The sequence below is a fragment of the Dermacentor silvarum genome, chromosome 10 (assembly GCF_013339745.2).
Source record: "Dermacentor silvarum isolate Dsil-2018 chromosome 10, BIME_Dsil_1.4, whole genome shotgun sequence".
In the NCBI taxonomy this organism is placed as follows: Eukaryota; Metazoa; Arthropoda; class Arachnida; order Ixodida; family Ixodidae; genus Dermacentor; species Dermacentor silvarum.
The window spans coordinates 32026596-32048883 of NC_051163.1; the positions used below are offsets into that span (position 1 = coordinate 32026596).

Below are 22288 nucleotides of genomic sequence, written 5' to 3' on the forward strand. Positions count from 1 at the left end.
AACTTTATTTCCAGTGCGACGAGGTTTATTGTTGCCGATAACGTTGCAATAACGTTACGTAAAGGTAGGCACTGCAAGGGCTTTTCGTAGCACGGGGCTCACTCACGATCACGGCACAATACTTCGTCTTCCTCTTCAGTTGGCACATACACAGGGGCGGCCTCTGCTTCATTACACCAGCAGTTGTTTCCGTTGCAGTACATGGCAGATCCTTAGGTGTGGCAGGGCCCCTTCATTTAAAGTGGTTGAGACATCAAATTTGTGGCTTGCGCGTTGTTTGTTTCAAACGTTTCTTATTGCTCCATAAAGCATGATACACGCTGGAAGGATCATATATTCTCGGTAAATAATTTAATATCGCATTATTTATGTGCACCAATTTCGGTTTCTCGGCGCCGAGTTGGACAGTGACGTCACTGGCTAGGAAGCTTGGTCACGTGGGCCCACAAGGCTGTGACGCACGCACTGCTGCATCGTCTGCTCTCGCACACACGTTTTGTACCAGCGCAAGCAAACAAACCCACGCCGACAGTTGCCATCGCTAGCTGCGGCAGCTCCGATTCCAACTGCGTCTTCGTCCGATGCAGCTTATACTGTACTCTAGACTCGAGGCTTGCCCCGTGCTGTGGGTCACCGCTCATCGTACGTCGCTCTAATGTGGTATGACGTCACTAAAACACGTTACGCTTCCAACACAGTGACGTCGGTGTTAATCGCGCTAGCTATGGGTCTCGATCGCGAGAACGAGCATTTAGGCACTCTTTGGAAGCAAATTAAAATATATTTAACACGTTTGCTGTGTCGAACACTTCATGTTGAGTGTCCTTTCATACAGAGGAAGCCTGCAGCAGGCCTTTTATACCCTCAAAATTTGGTGTCTCAACCCCTTTAAGTAAAATTTAGATTTGGCGCATCCAGATCAGTCAACAGGCACAACCGATTTGCTCAGATTTGTCAGCGCAGCACACACCGCAACAATTTTGTCAAGTTGTGTTAGAGTGTCCTCGCTTTGCACTGCTAGCAGATCAATAGGGATGGTGCTTGAAAGAATTTTGTACTTTCGCCTCAGCAAACCTATCACACGTTCCACGTGGATGCGCACATTCGCAATTTTCCTAGTTTTTTCAACCTCCCAGGCTGATAGCTGAGGTTTGCCCCTTGTGAATGCAGGAACCTCAAGGCGTGCACGATGAATGCCTACGGCATCACCAATCGTGAATCCTCTGTCGGCGAGCACCGTGTCACCTGGGAGAAGGTGGTTCAACATTCCACTCGACTCTGTTATAAGCTTGTCGCTTGTCCTGCCTCCCCACCCTTTGGAAATGAAAGTGATTGCTCCCTGAGGTGCTATTCCTATCAGATATTTTGCCGTGTTGTGGTGCTTATACCGCGACCACGTCTGTGACCTAGGGAGCATTGACGAAGGGCGCTCAATGAATATCTCGAAGCAGTCTATAATGACTGCCACACTCGTGCCAAATGCTTTTCTGAAGGCCATTGGCATGGTCTGCTGCAATTGTTCACGACTGGGCCAGTCCACCAGCTGTTTTAGTCGTACATGCATGGCCGCGATCCACCGGTTGACTACTCGTGTTGCTGTGGCTTGGCTGACCTGAAAGATAAAGCCAGTCACTATTATAAAGCAAACAGGGCCATCTTGCCACCAAATGTTAGCCCACGAGAGTATTATAACATATACGTGATGCCAACTGTAAATAAGTGCTCGCAACAATACAAATTCCACCAGTCCACTTACCTCAAATCTATACGCCAGGTCCTGCAAGGGCACTCCTAGTCGCAGCCTCACAAGTGTGAGCACAAGCTCTTCGAACTTAGTAAGCACATTGTTTGCGCTGTGCGACACACCACTCTCGAGAAGCGCGAACAGCGCTATCAAAACTGTGTAGCTTGGTAGGCCAGTGTAAAATTTTACACGGTTGTCGTCTTGCTCCAATGAAGCTTTAGACAACTGAAGTCTACGCAAAGAGCCCTTCACTTCGTTTAGCTCTGCACGTAGGGCCTGGTTGTCGCCTTCGAAGCTGTTTAATGCACTGCTTGTGATATCTGTTTGGGTTTCAGCGTCCTTTAGCACTGAAAGAAACATACAGACAATACATTACTACGCGTGTCATATTCAGGTGCAGGCTGCTATGAGATATGTGCCACTGTACTTACATGACGTGGTGTTCACTGAAGCTTCAGCCGTCGAAGTGGTGGCTTGAACACCAGCCTCAGAGAACTTCACATCTGATAAATAAATAAATAATGCAAGAATGTAACACTTGTACTCAGCATGGTGCTGAAAACCTCTGGTTTGCTGCAATTGCATGAATGCAGTACTCACAGGATGCGCCATCCACTGCAGCTCCAGCAGTAGAACCAGTTTCAGCTGAGACTGGGGCCCTGCCTACCTCAGGTGATGGCATGGATGGTGGGTCTGCGGTGAGGCATTAACAGTCATTTAAATTGTGTTCTTAAGGTGCTCAGGCCCTTTGCAACTGTGCAAACAAAGTTCACTCACGAAATATGTCAGCTGCAGTATCAGCATCTTGTGGTACAGTTGCAGCTGGTACTTGTTGCAGCATTGTTGGGCCTGCATTAAAGTGTTATCATTGGCATTTCACAACCATCAACCTTGTTTCTGCAACAACTCGGGCGCATCAAAACTGCACATATCCTGTATACACACAATAAGGCGCCTACAGCTCCAGAAAGAGAAGCACCCAATAGGTCATGCTGGGCGACCGTCGGATATGCGACACTGCTTACTGCAAGAAATGGGGTAGATGATGGGCCACCTGCAGTGAGGTTGTTCTTGACAGAAAGACTAATCATGCAACCATAAACTGCATGCAAACTCAAAGAAATGCAAGAAATGGGGTAGATGATGGGCCACCTGCAGTGAGGTTGTTCTTGACAGAAAGACTAATCATGCAACAATTAACTGCATGCAAACTCAAAGAACATAGGGAACAATAATAATTCCATTACAAGCACGCTGTAATGTTATGTCCAGTCTAAATGAACAGCTTACACAGGGCACTGACCTGAATCATTTATTGTGCAATGAGACATATGTGACTCATTGCCTTGGTCATTTTGTACTGCAATGGGACTTGCAAGTGGTGTGCCTGCATAAAAACAAAGATGTTAAGACGCTGAATGTCATTAAAGGAAATATTCCCCTTGTATGAATCAGCCATTTTACTTGTGACAGTACTGTTCACAGCACTCTGCTGTGCATTCAACATTGTAGTCAAGGGTCGCAGCACTCTGCTATCGGCCTTTTGGACCACCTTTGGAGTCGCAGCCCTCTTGCAACGTCGCTGGTGCCTGAAATAAAATGTACCTCTCTGTAAAAATGTCTACGTTGTACTCATTACCACTACTTGCATTGATGATTCTACCTCTACAACTGCTTGCTATTTGTCACAGTGCTGGCACCAGTTCTCACAAATTTGTATTCTCTTGGAAACTGAAACCCGCCTACTCTCTGCAGACACAACTATTCTCAAAATAATGCTAACTTGGAAGTAACTGATTGGAATGCATTACTTGATGACTATGTAACTTATACTACGTAACTGCAGTCGGGAGTGCAATATAAAACATAGCTGCTGTATCAACACAGTGTCCGCCAGCACCTCTTAGGTCTCAGCTATTTTTAAAGTCTGGGTTTGCTGTGCGCTACCAGAAAGAGCACATACATACATACCTTTCTTCAGATCGAGTTGTTGACTTTGTGTCATACCCTAGGTGCAAGCTTGGCGCCCAGTCCGGGTTCGTCAGATCCATTAAGTAGGATGGCCTGCCTGCAAGTATGAACGAGACTGCGTTTGCACAACAAAACAAGTTCCTTGAAAACTGACGCATTTCTAACAAGAATAGCCACTGGTTGCAGTAGCAAGAAGTCTAGCCATTACTTGAGGCCACAACTGCACGACAACCAGCTTTTACACAAAAATCACGCAGTGTGCTAAGGGCTCTCGGGCAAAATAACTTCAAACAGCAGAATCAGCAGTACGACAGGCTTCGCTCGTTTCCGGAACAATTACGCCAGCATCATAAACACGAACAGGCATGATGTCATAGCATTAGTTAATTTCTGGGGTTTTACATGCCAAGACCACTTCGAGTTCTTGCTTTAGCGCAACTCAGTTTGAGTATGAAGGAAAAAAGGGAACAGGTGACAGAATACGATGCACCAACTTGCCCAATCTACAGTACTTCTGAACCACTTCGAGGCACGTCGCAGCGGGGGACTCCGGAATGATTCTGACCACCTGGGGTTCTTTAACGTGCACCCAATACACGGTACACGGGCGTTTTTGCGGTTCACCCCATCCCATCAAAATGCGGCTGGCGTGGCCGGGATTTCGTACCGCGAAATCGCGCTTAGCTGCGCAACGCTCTAGCCGCTAAGCCACCACGGCGGGTGTCTTGGCATTTAGTGCAACTCAGTTTGAGTGAAAGGGAACAGGAGAAGGCGGCAGAGTAGCAACCACCGTGTTGTCTTTTACTACAGTTCACTACCTAAAGCAAGCCTTCAAACGTTATGCTAACCACATACGCTACAGCATTACTAGCATCGATCACGTGCAAGCCCTACCCTTCAAATTCGCGCTGCGTAATTTGTAGCAGAACGACAAATATGCACTCACCAGAAACGAAGTGCTCGCTGCAGACTTTGTAGTGGGTAGCGTCTGTATTAATGTCACCCCGGTAGAGGCGACGAAACCATTCCGCTCGACGCTTCGTTGAGATCTCTAAGGTCTGGCTGCATTGCCAACGAACAACATTCGGCACAGAAAAAAAACTAAGCTTCTTCGTGTTCTCACCAGAGTCAGTTTTCCGCCGCGACTCGTTGTTGCATCCGAACACAGCGCAATTAACCATGATTAAAATGATTGCCGAGGTCCTTCAGATTGCAATGCCTGCTGCTGCACTTCAAAGCACCACGAAACGAAAGCATTCCCCCAAGGATATGGCGGCCGGAAGCGCAAAGCTCGCCGCGCCGGCCTGAGCCCTTCCGGTCCGGAGGAGGTATCCACAGGAGACTGATCCTCGTTTTCATTGGTCGGTTGAAAGTATCGTCGAAACGCCATTTTCCAGGGAATTCTCCGCTTCAAGGAGCAGGGAAAATAAAGCCGCCGCCGTAGGCAATGCCTCCCTAGGGTATGCTGTACCTAGAGCTGCGCATGCTGTCGCCCACGTGCGCCGCTGTCGCTCTTGCCTTGCGCACTGAGATGATCACCTGTGGAAACGCTACGCCTGGGACCGCTTTGTCTACTTCGCGCGTCGTGATGCATTCTTGCAAATTTTGCGACAAGACTTTTTCTAATCGTAGTAATTTAAAAAAGCACATAAGAAATCTTCACGGAGTAGCAGCTTTGCAGAATTTCGTACAGGAGGAGGCAAATATACCCAGTAAGAAACGAACCCTCGCATGCGATTTGTGTCCCAAGATTTTTGCAACGCTTCGTGCCTTGCGGCAACACCACGAGAGTGAGCATAACTTCGAAGTGGAAGTGGAGACATTGACGTTTGACACGTATGCAGGTAAGAAACCTCGCTCGATTATACTTTCCATAAGGCATAACGTTTGACATGTGGTCCTTTCGCCCGTACACCAACCTGTTTGACACAATGTGCTATTTCTGAAATGACTCGAGCGTGTGCCAGTATTCGGTGTGCACGTAGTTCCGTGTAACTTGTCACACACACACACAAAAAAAAAAAAAAAAACGTGCGTACAGAATTTTACGTAGACGTCGCCAGACTTAAACAGTTAACCATCCAGAAAGTGTGTGTGTTATGGCCACGTGTTTGCTGCCAAACACTGTAAATGTACTAGAAAGGTACTAGCAAGAGTTTTGTAACCACAACATGCTACGCTCTACATTTTATAAAGGAAGTTTTTTATAGAAAAAAAAACGTGACATCTGTTGTGCATAATACAACTTTTAGCAATATAACCCATACATGTTATACCATCAAAGTTGCTGCAATTACTGCAACCTGCTTGTTTGATGCTTGGATCAGAGTCCTTGGGACGTAGGTTTTAATTTTTACCCTCTGTAACGAATCAGTGGAATGTAATTACAAGATACATGTGTTGATGTTTCTACTGCCTTTATTTCAGATTTCCTGTCTTGGAAAGATAATGTGGAGAGCGAGACTTGCAGCCATTTTGTTGCTTCTACTGGAAGAAAAGAAAATTCGCCAGGAGTGTTCAGGCGATATCTAAATTGTCACCGTTCCGGGACATATATAGAACTCCCTACAAAGCTGCGCGAACGTCAGGTTAAAGTGCAAGGCAGCACCAAAACAGGCATACATTGCTTTGCAATGCTTGAGGTTACAGAAAGGGATAACAAAGTCTTTGTAGTATTTCAGAAGAACCACTATGGACACCTGAATGAGATAGCTCATCAGAGGCTCTCTGTGGCTGAAAAAAAAGTAATTGCAGGTAAGACTTCATGCATGCCATTCATTTCCAGTGTCACAAGGTCAGAATATAACTGCTGCATTCTCCATGACAGATCAGTATTGTTTTTTAAATGCATTGCATTAACATGCTGCTAGCATTTAGTATTTAGCTACATGTACAAGAACAGACCCTAGTAAGGGAAGCTGTTTCTGAACTGAAATGTGGTTGTGTTCTTTCAGTAAAAAAAATAAAATAAAGGCTATTTACACTCGGATGCTATTTAAAACTGGATGTCTAGTTAACTAGAGAGGCTTATAAATGAGAAACAAATGAAAGGTGATATCCGGTGTAGACTATTTCATTTATAGTAATGAAACAAGAGAACAGCATATATCACCAGAATAAGTTTGTAATATGTACTATAGCTTGGATAGTGTTTTAAATGGATGCAAACATGGTGAAATTGCCCATAAAATAAATGGACTAAATCGAGAAAGTAAATTTGTAGGCTGCCTAAAGGCAAGGCGTCCTTTTTTAATGTGTGAATTATTGCTTCATCCCTTTTCTCACCTACTGGTGTCGCAGAATCCTTCGAAAGAGTCGCCATACTTATCCGTCTCCCTGTAGACTGAGCCATTCGATTCATTTTCAAAATTCAAATTATTTGCACAACCTTACTTAATGGCTTTACAAAAACCCTGCAGCAAATAACTTTTCAAAATGTCTTATCTCTGCCAATCACAGAAGCACTACGCTGCGTGCTCTTTCTGGCTCTGTCTATATTGCGTTAAAAAAGACCATGTGCGATGCCATTTGGGCAACTAGCCAATACCTTCAACATGGTAGTGGACATACTTTCTTTTTATTACTGTTATAAAATAAACACTTATTTGTTAGTCTGTCAGATATCGAAAAACTGAATATGCATGCACTTCAGGTTGAAAACAGAGATCATTTTAATGTTAGCCAAACTATTCAACGGACAAAAGGTATTTCAGAACACTGTGAAAGATACAATTATATTATTCACAATGTTAAGTCGGAGGTCTGATGACCGAACACCGTAGGTCTTAAAATCGTGCTTTATTTAAAAAATTTTCATTGAACAGCTTGGTTAGTGTTAGCTGAGACACACAGTATATGGATGTTTAGATTATGACACTAATTTAACAAGCCTTCTGTCTGTTCCCATATGACATGTAATTTGTCTAAATAGCACCGTGGTTAAGGCATGTGTTGATACTATTCTTTGGTTTTTGCAAAGACAGCCCTGTTCAAGCTACATCAAATCTGCCAGCAAAGGCATTTTAACAACAAAGTACATGTTCAGAGCTCGTATTCTAGAGGTCAGCAGCCTGAATTACCAAGTTATTAGGCAAAAAAGTAGTCTAGATATTCTGCTGCAGAGCAACAAGCAAATACAGTAGAGAGGGAGAGAAACCGTTTTTTTTTTTAATAATTGGAAGTCCCTGCTGTTAAGAGTCTAGCTGAGTCCCCGGTATTAATGATGAGTCCATCTGTCTGGACCTATTGATGTGGGCATAGCAGTGGGTGCACCTTAAACTATGCCCACCAGCAGTGGGCATAGTGTAAGGTGCAGCTCCTGCCATGCCCTCCCAGGTGTAGTAAAAAGAGAGTGGGATGTCTGCGTAAATTAAAAAATAGAGATGTGCAGCCTCCTTGGTTGCTGATGAGTTGCTCTTTACAATTTTCAGGTAGACTAGCAGAAGGAGTGCCACCGAAGACCATTTTGCAAAAAATCAAGGCAGGCACAAGTGCAGCTAGCAGTCGGATGAAACTTGTCACAAGAGAGGACCTTCGGAACATCCGCGATAAGTATAATATTGACAAAGCAGAGCGGCGACATCCTGATGATTTTACGAGTGTGGAGTTATGGGTTAAAGAAATGGAAGAGAAGGATTTAAACACAGGAAATGAGCTGATGAGCCCAGAAAATGAGCCAAGTAAGGCAGGCAGTGACTCGCCTCTTTTGTATTACAGGAAAGAGGGTGATCCGAGCAGTTCTGAAGGCAACTTTGAGCTTGCCTTGATGACCTTCCCACAGAGAGAACTACTTTGTAAGCTAGGAATAGAGAAATTGTGTATTGACTCTACGCATGGCACAAATAGGTACAAGTTTCAGCTGACAACACTGCTAACCATCTCGGAAGATGGCTGTGGTATTCCATGTGCCTACTTGATTTCTAAGAGAGTTAACACTGAAACGATGGTGAGGTTTTTTGAGGCCATTAAGGGAAAGGTAGGCGTGATAGAGTGTAAAGCATTCATGTCCGATGATGCCCCTGTTTATGGCAACACATGGGAGCAAGTGATGGGTCCCTTGAAGAATCGGTGGTTGTGTATCTGGCATGTGATGCGCAGCTGGAACGCACACCTCAATATGATTAGTAGCATCAAGTACAGGAATGTCACAAGAGAAACCTTGCACGCACTAATCAATGCAGATGAAACAGAAATAGATAAGAAAGTAAAAGAATTTCTTAACCTACCTTCCAAGTTGCACACACAGAATAACCTTGCTTCCAAAGATCTAGAGGATCTGGAAAGCTTTACTAAATACTTTGAGAAAACTTATGCTAAGAGAGTACTTCAGTGGGCCTATTGCTATAGAAAGCAGGTAGGCTTAACAACAAACAATCACATTGAATCAATGCACAAGACTCTGAAGTACTCCTACTTTGGTGGCCAAGTAAATGTGCGGCTGGACAAGCTAATCTATGTACTTTTTACCTTGACAGCTGACAAACTTTTCAACAGGGCTGTTGCACTTATAAAAGGCAAAGTTGACCATCGCAAATCTGCTATCTTTAAAAAGCACAAAGCAGGCATTGATATTCAGACATCCGATATTGACAGAGTGGGAGATGGCGTATGGCAGGTAAAATCTCAGAGCATAGTTAACTTTCATCACATCGTGAAAAAGACTGGCAGGACTTGCACAGGTTGTGAGCTCCATTGCAAGCACTGCGAGGCTTGCCATAACATATACACATGTACGTGTCTTGACCACGTAACATATGTGCACATGTGCAAGCACATTCATGCTGTTGCTTTGATGGTGCTGCAGTCAAGCAAGTTGCCGAGCCATGAAACCAGTTGCTCTAGTGTCTCTTTTGATAATGGTAGTCAAAGCTTTTGTGTCATTGATGATCCCAGCTGCTTAATGGCCAGTGCTCAAGGTATCATGCAGAGCACAAAGCAATGTTTGAAAGAAGAAAAAACAGAAAAAAGAATTGAAAAGTTCAAAGTGCAAGCTGAGGCTGCTTTTCAACAGATATTGAAAAACCTTCCTGAAACAAGTTGCGAGAAAATGGATTCTATAGAACATGACTTAACAAAGTTAGTTAAAAAGCATAAGCTTGCAGACGTGAGAGAGCCTGCAGGAAAGCTTAGATTGGTGCCTGCAAACAAAAACCTTCAGAAACAGCGGAGGTATGCAGCACCCAAAAAGAGCAAATCTAAAATGGCACTAGGTCATCGGCCAACTATGCTGGAGCAAGAAGCAATAAAGCGGGATCTTTTAGGTGGGGAAATGAACAGCAAAACCTTATTTATTCATACTGGGAATGACCATCATTACTGCAGGCCAGCAAAGTAAGCTTAGTAGTAGTGTGGTAGTAGCTTAGTTGTTTTGCAGAAAGCTAGGGAAAAGGCTGTTTTTGTTTAGACAGGCAGAGTACGGTTGTCATAAGCAAGGCATGCTTTGCCTGCACTATGGCATAGTTAAGTATTATCAGTGTGGCATGAGAAGCGTTTCTAGGCTAGTTGTGTGCAGTGTGTTGCAAATGGATGCACTATATTATGTGCAGCAGTGCGACTGTGGATTGGATGGTGGTCAGTTAGAGCGTGAAAGGTACTATCTCTGAGTTTGTCACATGTGCTGCTTGTGCAAGTATGTGTGTACAGTGTAAATAGACATTACACGCAGACATGATGTCCAATCGGATGGTGTGTGCGTTAGAGCGCGAGAGGCACCTCTGAGCTGGTCACACGTGCTGCTTGTAAGTGTGTGTGTGTCTGTGTACAGTGTAAATTAACATTACATGCAGACGTGATGCCCAATCGGATGGTGTGTGCGTTAGAGCGCGAGAGGCGCCTCTGAGCTGGTCACACGTGCTGCTTGTAAGTGTGTGTGTGTCTGTGTACAGTAGTAAATTAACATTACATGCAGACGTGATGCCCAATTGGATGGTGTGTGCGTTAGAGCGCGAGAGGCACCTCTGAGCTGGTCACACGTGCTGCTTGTAAGTGTGTGTGTGTCTGTGTACAGTGTAAATTAACATTACATGCAGACGTGATGCCCAATTGGATGGTGTGTGCGTTAGAGCGCGAGAGGCACCTCTGAGCTGGTCACACGTGCTGCTTGTAAGTGTGTGTGTGTCTGTGTACAGTGTAAATTAACATTACATGCAGACGTGATGCCCACTTGGATGGTGTGTGCGTTAGGGCGCGAGAGGCACCTCTGAGCTGGTCACACGTGCTGCTTGTAAGTGTGTGTGTGTCTGTGTACAGTGTAAATTAACATTACATGCAGACGTGATGCCCAATTGGATGGGGCATGCTGCTGGTAGATGTGCATTGGGCTTCTACTAAGCTGAATGGATCTGGTTAGCCATACTCCTTACACAATACAAACAAGACACTGAATGCAAGCTGGCTTTGATGGCTTGCACTTGTTTTTCATTAGACCAAACTTAACCAACATGAACAAAAAGCTCTACACAGTGGGAACATGAAGTGATTACAGTTGTCCGAATGGCCCCTGTGTGCTTTTAAGAGTTCCGAAAAATGTAACATTTAAGGGTAAGCAAGAGTGAACTTGTTGGAACAGTGGAGAAAGCAACTGCTGAATTCCTTGAGGCACTACTACAAGGTGCTGCTGCTGATGATGACAGCAAGTGTGCTGATTCTGAGGCATCACCAATAACACACAATAGCAGTTTACTGTATTGTCTGTACAAGTCCTCTGAAGTATTTTGAGCAAGTTTGGAAAGTGTTTTATCCTGACAACTGAATTAGGTCGCACTGAGTGTGCACATTACAGTTATCAATAAGCAATTATAGGCTGTGTATTACCTTCTTCCTGTAAGACTAGTTTGTGTTAACTTCTGCAGGTGCACACAACAAAACTGTGCAGCTTTGTTGCTCCTTTAATTTCACCGTAACAGAGAGTCCACTGTACATGTACGTAATGTGGATGTATTGCAGACTTCTGGCTGTCACTGCACAGCCTGAGTGTTTTCATTCGTCAATTCGCCTACTGTTTGAATGTGGAGATACCAGGGCAAAAGAAATGTGATAATGATATGGTTGGAAACTTGAGATGCAGTTTGCTTGCTTTGCATCCAAACTAAAATTAGCACCAAAGATTGCAAGAGGCATTTTCTTGCAGCATGTGTGCATGAGAAAAATTTCTCAGTCAATCCACAACCATGATGCTGCACTTTGCAATGATCTTACAGGTGCACATTCCATCATTGGCTGCCCTGGACCACCTCAGCAGATTGTCATCATGCTACAAGAACACCAATGTCTTAATGCTAGTAACTATAATAAACATAGTCTACCAATAGTGATTGCCTACTGTTATCGCTGTCTACTGTACAAGAAAGCTACGCTAAACAACATGGTAACAACCAGTGAGATTGTGCTTCTTATCTACATTGCTAATATCCACAAACCTCAATTAAGGAACAATAACACCAAGTGAGGTCATTTCACCACACAAAACCACACTTTGCACTGAACAAAGATGGCATCACTGCACATACTAAGTGTCATTTAGTTTCACAGGCCTGCAATTTTGCAAAACCTTAAAATGGTAGGTGTAAAAAAAAGTAATTTTTAAAGCTACTTTAAAACATCAGTGCATTTCGGTGAGCTGCCACAAAATATGAAACAGTACGAGCAAAAGAAATGTTGAAAAAGTTTCATAGCTACAAAACAAGAACACTTTCTGTGGTAAGGAGTGGAAACCAGGTTTATTTTACAGACCATGATACAAGACGTTGAATGTTCTAGAGGTCAGTCATTGGTGCGAGAATTTCGTTTTTTAATTCAAAACCCATTTACTTTTGCCAATACATACCTGAATATCTGCACACAAATGCCCTGGTATGTGTTAGTACCGACTCTTCGCAGAAGGAAAGAAATGACCAGAAGTGTAATTTAAAGTAAGGCAAGAAGGTATTAAGATCAGTAATAGCTTTGCTTTCAAACGACACGCATTTGCACCTGTACCATGCAAAGCTTTGCATTAGGACAAATTAAAGAATGTACGTTACTGTGATGAATACTACAACGGAGCAAGGTGAGTAGTGAGTAGCTTAAAATGCGCTGCACCTTTGCACTTCCAAATATTTAGATGCAACAATATGCAGCATGTTCCAGCAAATATTCGGCAAGTCTTTAAAGAAAAATGGAGCTGTCAGTGTGGCAACACCAACTTGAGATTGCTAGCAGCAATACGCAGAAGGAATTAGTATGTGTTTCTCCAATGAGCAGATAATAGTTTTTTTTTTATCTGCACTGGAGTAGTTTATAACACTTTCACACAGCCTTTCATTTGACTGTTTTCAAGAAAGCCCAGAATAGGCAAATGCCAAAACATACCACATGCCTGACTTGCAATTGCATTGGTGTTGATGTGTCATTTATTGTGGTGTGGCTGTCAAGTAAGTGACATTCCAGATTTAAAAAGCTGTCAGCAGAATTTTTAAAGGGAAGCTTTCTTTGGCTCTTCCACACAATTTTTGGCTTCTGATTGCAACTGCCTTGCTGATTATACAACATGGGCTACTAGTTATGTCCCACAGAGTGTGTGGTGTGTCAGATGCTGTCTTAGACAATTGCCGTCACGGGTAGAGTGCAGACCAGTACCGGATATAATGCAAACCGAGGTGGCTCGGGATGCCAAATGATTTAATAAGCAAGCGCAGACATGAACTCCCAACACAAATGCACTTTCGACCTGCCCTCCCGCATTAATACGAATCGAGTAGCTTGTGGCTTTAAAGCAAGTGTAGGAGATGACAATTTCCAATTTTCCCAATGACTTTGCACAGACAGGTAATAAGCGCAACAGGCCTGTAGCTAGCAGCCAAATGGATGAATCCTTTAATTTCTTTCCTTGAGACCAAGAACTACAATGGCTTCTTTCGTGCAGAACCTTAAATGCCAGACTGTTTGTCATAAATGAAAAAAACTTTGTGTTTCAGGCTGAAGTGTTTTAATATCTCATAACTGTTATTCAATCAGGTGCGAAGTGCAGACTTATCACATAAATTTGAGGCCTTATAAGTACAGCAATGATAATGGCTCATCAAGGGCATACTTAAGTTTTCATTCAGCTATTTGATATAAAAATCTCAATAACGTGCGGCTCTAAGCAAATGTTTTTAAATCTGCGTCTGGTGCATTCGCCAGACCTTCAGTGTTCACTTGGTTATTGGCCAAGGACAAAGCTTAGGTTTGCTTCCATTTTAGCCTTCCAAGCCTACCAAGTCACCACTTTTTGTATCTGAAATCTGGTCATTTTACTCGGTGAGATGCACGACAGCCTGCCAAATCTCTGGCACGTGGGCAAAGAAAGCTTCAGCTTACAATTGTGCGCAACAGAGGTAGCTACATCAGTTTCTTCAAGATCCGAGTTGAGATATGTTTGCAGAATGGCAACAAGATGCACAGCCTTGCAGTTGACATGTGTCAAGACTGGGTCACTGGGTGCTTCAATCTCACAAACGGCTCAAAATGGCATACTTTCATATGGTAGACAGCAACTCACTCAGCGCCTGACCCTACTAATGACAGTGCGAAAATTGTAGTTACATGGATCCATTGTAGTGAACACAAGTCCATACTGCGGCATTCGGTTACTGCTCTCAACACAGCACATGGCGATGTCAACGTGGGCATGCTTGCTTGCCACAATTGTCTGTAGAAGAATAGCATACAAAACTAAGCCATGGACAGAGGAGAGACACAAGTGCTAACATTCAACACATTTATTTGATGCATGACAGAACATTTTTGAACACGAATTCAAAGTAAATGTGCATGTCAAACAGCTATGACTTCCAAAAATGATCTAAAATTGACCCAAGGAAATGCAGATTCTTTTCCTAATATCCTACAGATGGCAAGCTTACACATTATTTTTTATTAAATTCTGGGGTTTTACGTGCCAAAATTAAAATTTGATTATGAGGCACACTGTAGTGGCAAACTGCAGGTTAATTTTGACCACCTAGTGTTATTTCACATGCACTCAACCCACGGCACGCGGGCGTTTTTGCATTTCATCCCATCGGAATGCGGGCACCGCGACTGGGATTCGATACTGCACCCTCGAGCTTAGTAAAACGTCATAGGTACTCGTGCATTGTGTGCCCAGCCTGTCAATCATCATGGCCACAATAATTAACTAGCTGTTTTTTCCTTTGATGTTACGCCAGGTTCTTGAAATGGTGGATGATATCCGCACATTCTGTAATGAGTAGGAAGAAGACTGTCCTTCTGCTACAAGACAAAACATCCAAGAATGAAGAAAATTTAGTAAGGCTGACAATTTCGGCCAAAGTGATTGACAGGTTGGCACACAATGCTTAAGCTCGCCATCTGTAGGATTATTAGGAAACGAACTCGAGTTTCTTCGAGCTGATTTTTGAAGTTATGGCTGTGTGACACGTGCACTTGCTTTGAATTCATGCTATATACGTTGTGTCATGCTTCAAATAAACATTTGTTGAATGTTAGCACTTGTGTGTCTTACTGCTTCCATCCGTGTCTTGGTTTCGTGTTGTGCACAGTTAAAATCTACAGTTGTGCACCAAGCTGAAATTGCTCTCGTCATTATTATCATCTGCTGGTGGGAGAAGTTTGTGTGCAACGACACCAGAGATGTGCATCTGTACAACATCCCTCGGGCTCTGGGATGCCACATGGTGCACAAGATGCTGTTAAAAAATTGTTTTTGCTCTGCAGGCTGCCATCTAACGTAATATGTTGTACTTGTCTAATATTGAGTGCCAACTATTATTATTAGAAATGCATGGTATTAGAAACTTTTTGTGATGACGTCACTGAAGTGTTTATCATAATTAATGTTTAAGGCAATGCTGTCTTATATTTTTGTAAGGTAAATGCATTTCCTAGCAGAATTTTATATATTTCAAAAATTTTTAACTGAACTTAGTAAAGCACAGGAGATGCAGGAGCTGCTACTGTGTGGGTTCATCTGGGATCGTTGAGGCGAGTAGTCAAACCTATAGTCTTTTGATTCACAGCTGGATCTTTGAACCATTTCACCATGAAACATGCGGAGTGATACTTCTTGATGACAAAACCTGCACAGGTTCTAGAGTGTTACATGCTAAATATGAAATGGAGTATAGTGGGTATTGTGGTAGCTGATAATAGGCTTACGTCTGCTTGGCAAGACAGCAGCCACTACACGCAAAGTTTAAAAGACAAAAAACATAACTTCAAAGAAAAAACAAGAAAACATCATGCACATACTTTAATTAGAAGTTTCGGAGAAGCGGGGCACAATTTGCACACACCCAAAAACGTTTTAAATGCATAGCTTAAACATTTTTGCTACTAAAGCTGGACTTGTTTCAAATTCAATTTTTTTGTGATGTGCTATCACTATCAATTGACAGTAGTGCAGATGCCCGTATACTGGTATCAAATGAGCTCGCAGTTCTAAAAATTCCGTTAAAGAATTCTACAAGCTATGAAGGAAATGCTACGGGCATCTTTGATAAGCTTTTCAACTACATAACAAAAATGGGGGTCTTATAAACCACGAGATGATTTCTCAAGGGTCTGTGCACCACCAGCTAGACTGTGCTTCACCACCGATTCACAGTGGCAATGTGATTATGCACAACGTGAACATGCTACCAGATCTATGCGACTTTTTCGTGTCCTGCATGGGATGTTGCGAGAGCTGGAAAGGTTTATCTAAGAACCCAGTGCAGGAATTGCACAGTTTGGAAACTGCAACATTATTTCATCCCTTTCATTCTCTATGTCATTAAATGATGATAAAAAGTGGCTGTGACGTTAACCATCCCGGCACACAGCAAGAGCTCGCCCTCGTACATTAGACAAATTTCATGAGCTTAAGGAACAAAATGTCCTGTTCTTTAATGTCACCTATGCAGATTTGTGCTGTCAAGCACAGTTTTCCCAGTGTGATTGCACTCTTGTAAGGGCAACATCGCTACGAAACACGTTTAGTTTGCACCAGAATTTATTGAACTACAACCTACACGGTAAAGAAATACTGAAAAATACTGAATGCTCTATGACCACGGTAACAATAAACATTAAAATGGAAGTATTAAAAATAGCTCCGCAAATCGTCACACAAAGCTAACAGTAATTCATAAAAGCACCCAGATTTATTGCAAAATAGAGCAAATGTATATGTTGATTTAGAGAACCAGTGCACAAGAGTATATGTATGTTTGAGTATGTTGAGCCAACACACAAAAACGTCTACTCATTCGCCTCGATGAAATGACTGCATAATCAAATACGCAAACCTCAAACACTGCCGCGCTGCGAAGCTCGAACGCTTCAACTTGTATTGCAGGGCATTTGCATCAGTAGGCATGAATTTTCACGGCACGTTCGCTAAATCGTCAACTCTCCCGGTGTTCGCGTCTTCGAAGACATAAATCGTCGTAAGGAAAGAACAAGACTGGCCAAAACAGGTGGCTCGATTGTTCGCGGGACAGTTCAACTATTACACACGCTTTTGAATACTATTTATTTAGCAACCAGTCCTAAAAGAACGGTTACAAATGATCGTATCGCGAGGTTGAAAGCGCAGAACGCAGCATTCAGTTTACTCACGTTTACAGAGAGACGAGAGTCAGGTACACAATTTTCGCTGCGGCGTGTGCACTTTAGGCGTTTAACCGCTTGCAGAAAAGAGTAATTCAGATTCAATCTGCAATTTACCGCGTAGCATGAGCTCGAGCCTACTCGTATCATATTTGAATGAATGTAAACAACCGCCATGTTTTTTTTTTCTCCACCAATGTAGGTGGCGCGTCGCAACGCCATCATCATCATCAAGGCAGAAACTGAAACCGTAATAAAAACGCAGCATAATGTCTTCAGGCTTGTTAATAAATAACGACAAATCAGATTATATGCTCTCCCGCACGCGCTTCCAGCATGGATTTGCAGCTAACACGCGTGCGCGTGCGTTCTGGACACACACACGGACGCTAAATACAAGGATTGACCTAAAGATTGTTCTCGAGTATTCCGATATAATTAAAAAAGAAAGTACTTTCAAATCGCTGCGCATTATAGTCAGTGAAACCAAGATGAAACTAACAAAAAATGGAAGTCTGTAAAATGCGGCCCCAGAGTGAGAAAGCTCTTTATTGAAAAAGCAGCTAGAGTATTTAGCCAGAGTATTTACACCTGTATGCTACCCTACAGGGAATGGGACGAAGGAGAAAGGTGCTAGAAGAAAGTGGGCAAAAGAAAAAGGAGAAAAAAATGCAAGTCTTGTGATGTTATCAGCAGTAAGTATCCGATGCGATTAAGGTAGATGGTAAATGCAAAATAAAATAAAATCACAGTCTTGATTGAGACGATGTGCGAGTCATAGTTTAGACAACAAACCAATTGGACTCAATACATAAAAACTTTAGGGCTTTGCGCTGTTTTGATGGGTAAGGCCAGGGACTCAGCATCGACGTCAATGTCAAGGGGCCTTGGTCAAGCTTCTCCATGTTCATTTTATATCAACGTAGCTCATCTCTGTAAGCTGGGCACTCAAGCAAGATGGCCTCTAGAGATTCCATGGAGTCGCAGTTGTCACATGGATTTGTGGTCTGGCCAATGTGAAAAAGAGGATTGTTCACGTGTGCAACGTTCAGCCAAAGCTGGTGATAGAGGGTCTCCAAATGCTGTGGTAGACATTTTGGTAGCGTTGATTGTAGTTGTGGGTCGATTTTGAACAAAAACTTTCAATTGCCTGAATGTGACGACCATCTTCTATGCTGTTCATTGAGCACATAGTGCTTCGTCATAGATGAAGCCTCACTTTAAGTGAAAAAACACTTTTATAGATATGTGATCATGTCCTTTGCGGGCTGCCTCATCCACTTTTTCATTACCTGTTATACTGCAATGTCCTGGAAGCCACTGAAATGCTATCATATGTCCAGCGTTAGATTCCAAGTGGTGTAGGTATGCTATGTCCTGGACCAAAATGTAATTGCATGATTGTTGTTGAAGCTGCCATAGTATGTATCTTAGCGCCTGTTTCATCGCGTACAGCTCAGAGCTCAAACAATGTTGATGATGTTAATCGCTCTAAACATCATAAAAATGTCTGACCTGTGGAAGGAACGAAAATACCACAGGAAGAGCTACGTTGCGTAGAGGAGCCGTCAGTAAATATGTGCTTTGTAGTGGAGTACTTCACGCTCAAGATGTAAGACACTTCCATTGAATATGGAACAATAACTCGAATGCTTGAATTTCTTTAGAAGTTAGAAGGGCCATAGTGAGGTCTGCGACCCAAAGAGAACAAATCACGCCAATTCGTCTACTCAGTAAAGTACTGTAAAATGTCGGGCTATGTAAGATGGAAAAAGATTGTCACAATGATCACAAAGAAACTGCAGGCGACTATACGAGGTGTGTTCAAAAAGAAACGGAACTTTTGAAATAGCGCGCCCACCGCCAGAGGGAGCGTGCTGCGGCTACTGAGCGCACATAGCGGCAGGTTTAGACAACAAGCTGCCATTTACCACGTATTGAACTCTGACCGTTAGTTGGTGAGCTAAAGCCGCTGTAGCTACTACAGCTGTAGCTGTAGTAAGTGAGCACGTGCGAAAGCTGTTCGTCGGATTAGTGCCAAAGTGACAGTGAAAGAGCTTGAAGAACAACATTTGTGTGCGAAATTTTGCTACAAAACTTTGAAAACCTTTCACAGAGAGATTTCAATTGCTTAGCCAAGCAAACGAGGAGGACTGTATAAGTCGCACATAGTGCAATGAGTGGTTTAAGTGCTTTGAACATGGCAGAATGTCGATGGGTGACGATTCCAAGTGTGCACGACCTTCCACATCAACAGATGATGACCATGTCAAGAGAGTTCATGCTATGATTCGTGGAAACTGTCGTTTAACTGTTCAAGAAGTTTCTGACGAAGTGGGCATCAGCGGACAATTTTACCATCAAATTTTGAGTGACAAACTGAAGATGCGTTATGTCAGTGCAAAATTCATGCTGTGTTTGCTGACTGCCGATCAGAAACAGACCCGTGTTGAAATCAGCCAGGAACTGCTTGCCACTGCCAATGACAATGAAAACTTCCTTAACAAAATCATAATAGGTGATAATACGTGGGTTTATGGCTGTGATATTGAAACGAAGGTGCAGTCGTTGCAGTGGGTGGCAAAGGGTCTCCTCGTCCAAACAAGCATGGTCAATGATCAAGGTGATGTTGGTTGTGTTTTTTTACTGCAATGGCATCGTCCACCAGGAAATTGTACCACACAGTCAGATGGTAAACAAAGAAGTCTACCAGGAAATGCTAGCACGTTTGAGGGATCCTGTGTGCAGTAAGGGGCCTGGACTGTGGGAAAACCAGACTTGGATGTTGCATCATGAAAATGCACTGGCTCACGCGTCGCTCCTTGTTCGCAGCTATCTAGCAAAACATTACACTTTTATTGTGCCCTATCCACCGTATTCTCCGGACCAGCCCTAGCAGACGTTTTCCTGTTTCCGAAACTTAAAACCACATTGAAAGGACATCGTTTTCAAACCATAGAGGAGATTCAGGACAATGCGACAACAGACCTGCGCGCCATCCCAGGAAGTGCGTGCCAGGAGGCTTTCCAAAAATGGAAGAAATGATGGGAACAGTGTATTGCCGGTAGAAGGGACTACCGTAAAGGAGATAAGATGTTGTACTATAAGCAATAAAGATGTTATAGGAAAAGTTGGGTTTCTTTTTGAACACACACCATACACTCAGTGACAACCTAATAATTACACAGAAGCTCCACCCGCAAAACCAGAGTGCATTTGCCTTCTGCACCTCAGCTCTCTGAGGCATAGAGCTCAAGAGATGATGCAGGACTTTGATTTGAGCGAGTTGGTTCACAGTTAGTTGGGGAATGCAGTGCAAGGAAGACAGGGACAAAGAAAACACGAAACACTAGACGAGCACTGTCTAGTGTTCCGTGCACAAATTATGTCTATAAGGATGCGTGTTCATGCCAATAAATAAGTTTGAAGTCTGTGCCCTGTGTATCTAATTTCTGCAGTTATTCCTTGTCTCATGCGCTGTGATTCACCTACTATACAATAACTGCTACTTCAGTTCATCTGTTCAGCAAAGTAATTTTTAACTACATCCACTGAGAAAATGCTGCAAGATTGGCTTAATATTGCTAGCATGGTCAAAAATAATTTAGACTGTAATCAATGAATGTGTGAAAAAGAAATTATGAGGTTTAATGTGCCAAAACCACAATCTGATTGAGGCACGCCATAGTGGGTTACTCCGGCTTAATTTTGATCACCTGGGATTCTTGAACGTGCACCTAAATCTAAGTACACCAGTGTCTTTTCACTTCGCCTTCATTGAAATGCGGCCGCCGTGGCCAGATGTGTGAAAACTATTGAAAAACAAATTTCTGAAGATATTATTATGAGGCCCCTAAATCATATAAACCAAATAGTGCAAGCTACATTATAACACAGAATTCTGAATGCTGGTGCACCTCTGAAGAACAACTGTGGTATCCATGCCACTCATCTTGTATACAATTTGATTACTTCTTGTTTTTCTTTTTTCGTTATGCAGATTACTTCACACAGAGTCCACTCAGCTACTTCGAAACCTCTTAAGCTCTAAAAAGAAATTATGGAGCTAATCATTTCAAATTAACACAGGGGTTATCAGGGGCACTGTAGTCATTAAGTTTCCTACAGAAATGTCTCGAGAGAACTCCGACATTATTGTCTCCGGAAGCTGCAAGTATGACAGTTCAGCCAGAATGGGAATGATAGTGTAACGACTGGTAGTACATAGATTTGTATAAACTTTGTCCTTCCGACTTCAAATGGCTTTGCGACTTGACGAGCTTATCATACTCAACAAAACATTGCTTTATAAATACAATTCACAATGGTTATGCATTTGAACAAAGACGTATTAGCTGGCTGTGTTTAGTAAACTAGTATGATTGCATGGACATTTAGAAAGTGCAATAAGCAACACCACAAGAATATTTAAAGCCACAAGCACAAACACTAGACAAATACATGTGCTGCCCAATGTTCTCATGGCAGCTGAATGATTGCAGCACTACAGTTCCCTCTAGCAATTCTTGTCAGAAATTATGGCTGTAGTGGGGAGGGCATCTGATTAATTTTGAACACTTGGGTTTCTTTAATGCTGCCACAAATCATGGAACATAAGTACTTTAACACTCAGCCCTTCAGTAGTGCGACTGCTGCAGCCAGCATCACACTTGTAATCTCATGTGGCCCTTATAACCTTAATTTCAAGTAGTTTACTTTTTTAGAACGGAAGTACCACATGTCCTAACAAAAGACATAAATACATGTTTATCAAGCACATAAACCATCTTTGCCATGTTCATCCTTTCTTCACCTTGTGTTCCATCAATTTTGCACTGTTACCCTACTTTCGCACCTTGAAACAACTAGTCCAAGCCACAACCCTAACATAAACCATACTACTATGTAATAGTGCATCATTTTTCTTAAAGATGACGGGGCCAACTGTAATTTTCCTGTTTGAAAACACGAAAAATGAAA

At 42.8% G+C, this 22288-nt stretch overlaps 2 protein-coding genes and 1 long non-coding RNA gene across 6 annotated transcripts; 1 reads left to right on the forward strand and 2 right to left on the reverse strand.

The window, feature by feature from the left end:
* Positions 1 to 90: 90 nt before the first annotated feature.
* On the reverse strand, positions 91 to 4958 carry LOC119466118 (uncharacterized). 3 transcript variants are annotated; one of them, XM_037726606.2, is made up of 9 exons: positions 4839 to 4958; positions 4662 to 4777; positions 3716 to 3812; positions 3209 to 3333; positions 3048 to 3131; positions 2522 to 2593; positions 2345 to 2437; positions 2176 to 2247; positions 91 to 2091 (listed from the first exon to the last, which is right to left on the reverse strand). In XM_037726606.2, exons 3-9 carry the CDS (start codon positions 3793 to 3795, stop codon positions 920 to 922), a joined length of 1698 nt encoding a protein of 565 aa, XP_037582534.1. In that variant the 5' UTR covers positions 3796 to 3812; positions 4662 to 4777; positions 4839 to 4958; the 3' UTR covers positions 91 to 919. The 3 variants fall into 3 exon arrangements, with proteins under 3 accessions (XP_037582534.1, XP_037582532.1, XP_037582533.1); XM_037726605.2 differs by having other exon boundaries at positions 92 to 1612; positions 1757 to 2091; positions 4662 to 4930; XM_037726604.2 differs by having other exon boundaries at positions 4662 to 4930.
* Positions 4959 to 5037: 79 nt separating this feature from the next.
* LOC119465989 (uncharacterized) lies at positions 5038 to 10362 on the forward strand. The gene is made up of 3 exons (XM_037726472.2): positions 5038 to 5559; positions 6143 to 6469; positions 8146 to 10362. Exons 1-3 carry the CDS (start codon positions 5178 to 5180, stop codon positions 10047 to 10049), a joined length of 2613 nt encoding a protein of 870 aa, XP_037582400.1. The 5' UTR covers positions 5038 to 5177; the 3' UTR covers positions 10050 to 10362.
* Positions 10363 to 10497: 135 nt separating this feature from the next.
* Positions 10498 to 11174, reverse strand: LOC125940975 (uncharacterized). 2 transcript variants are annotated; one of them, XR_007464128.1, is made up of 3 exons: positions 10912 to 11174; positions 10670 to 10790; positions 10498 to 10547 (listed from the first exon to the last, which is right to left on the reverse strand). It is a non-coding gene; the product is annotated as an uncharacterized LOC125940975 (long non-coding RNA). The 2 variants fall into 2 exon arrangements; XR_007464127.1 differs by lacking the exon at positions 10912 to 11174 and having other exon boundaries at positions 10670 to 10905.
* Between the last annotated feature and the right edge of the window lie 11114 nt (positions 11175 to 22288).

Bases quoted from the DNA above. Each gene is read 5' to 3' on its own strand.
- LOC119466118 (XM_037726604.2), bottom strand. From the start codon at position 4,896: ATGGTTAATTGCGCTGTGTTCGGATGCAACAACGAGTCGCGGCGGAAA. The intron at 2,594-3,047 runs GTCAGTGCCCTG...ACTTTAATGCAG, and splicing joins TTGCACAATAAATGATTCAG to GCCCAACAATGCTGCAACAA. The intron at 2,248-2,344 runs GTGAGTACTGCA...TTTATTTATCAG, and splicing joins TGCAGTGGATGGCGCATCCT to ATGTGAAGTTCTCTGAGGCT.
- LOC119465989 (XM_037726472.2), top strand. From the start codon at position 5,178: ATGCTGTACCTAGAGCTGCGCATGCTGTCGCCCACGTGCGCCGCTGTC. The intron at 5,560-6,142 runs GTAAGAAACCTC...CCTTTATTTCAG, and splicing joins GACGTTTGACACGTATGCAG to ATTTCCTGTCTTGGAAAGAT. The intron at 6,470-8,145 runs GTAAGACTTCAT...TACAATTTTCAG, and splicing joins TGAAAAAAAAGTAATTGCAG to GTAGACTAGCAGAAGGAGTG.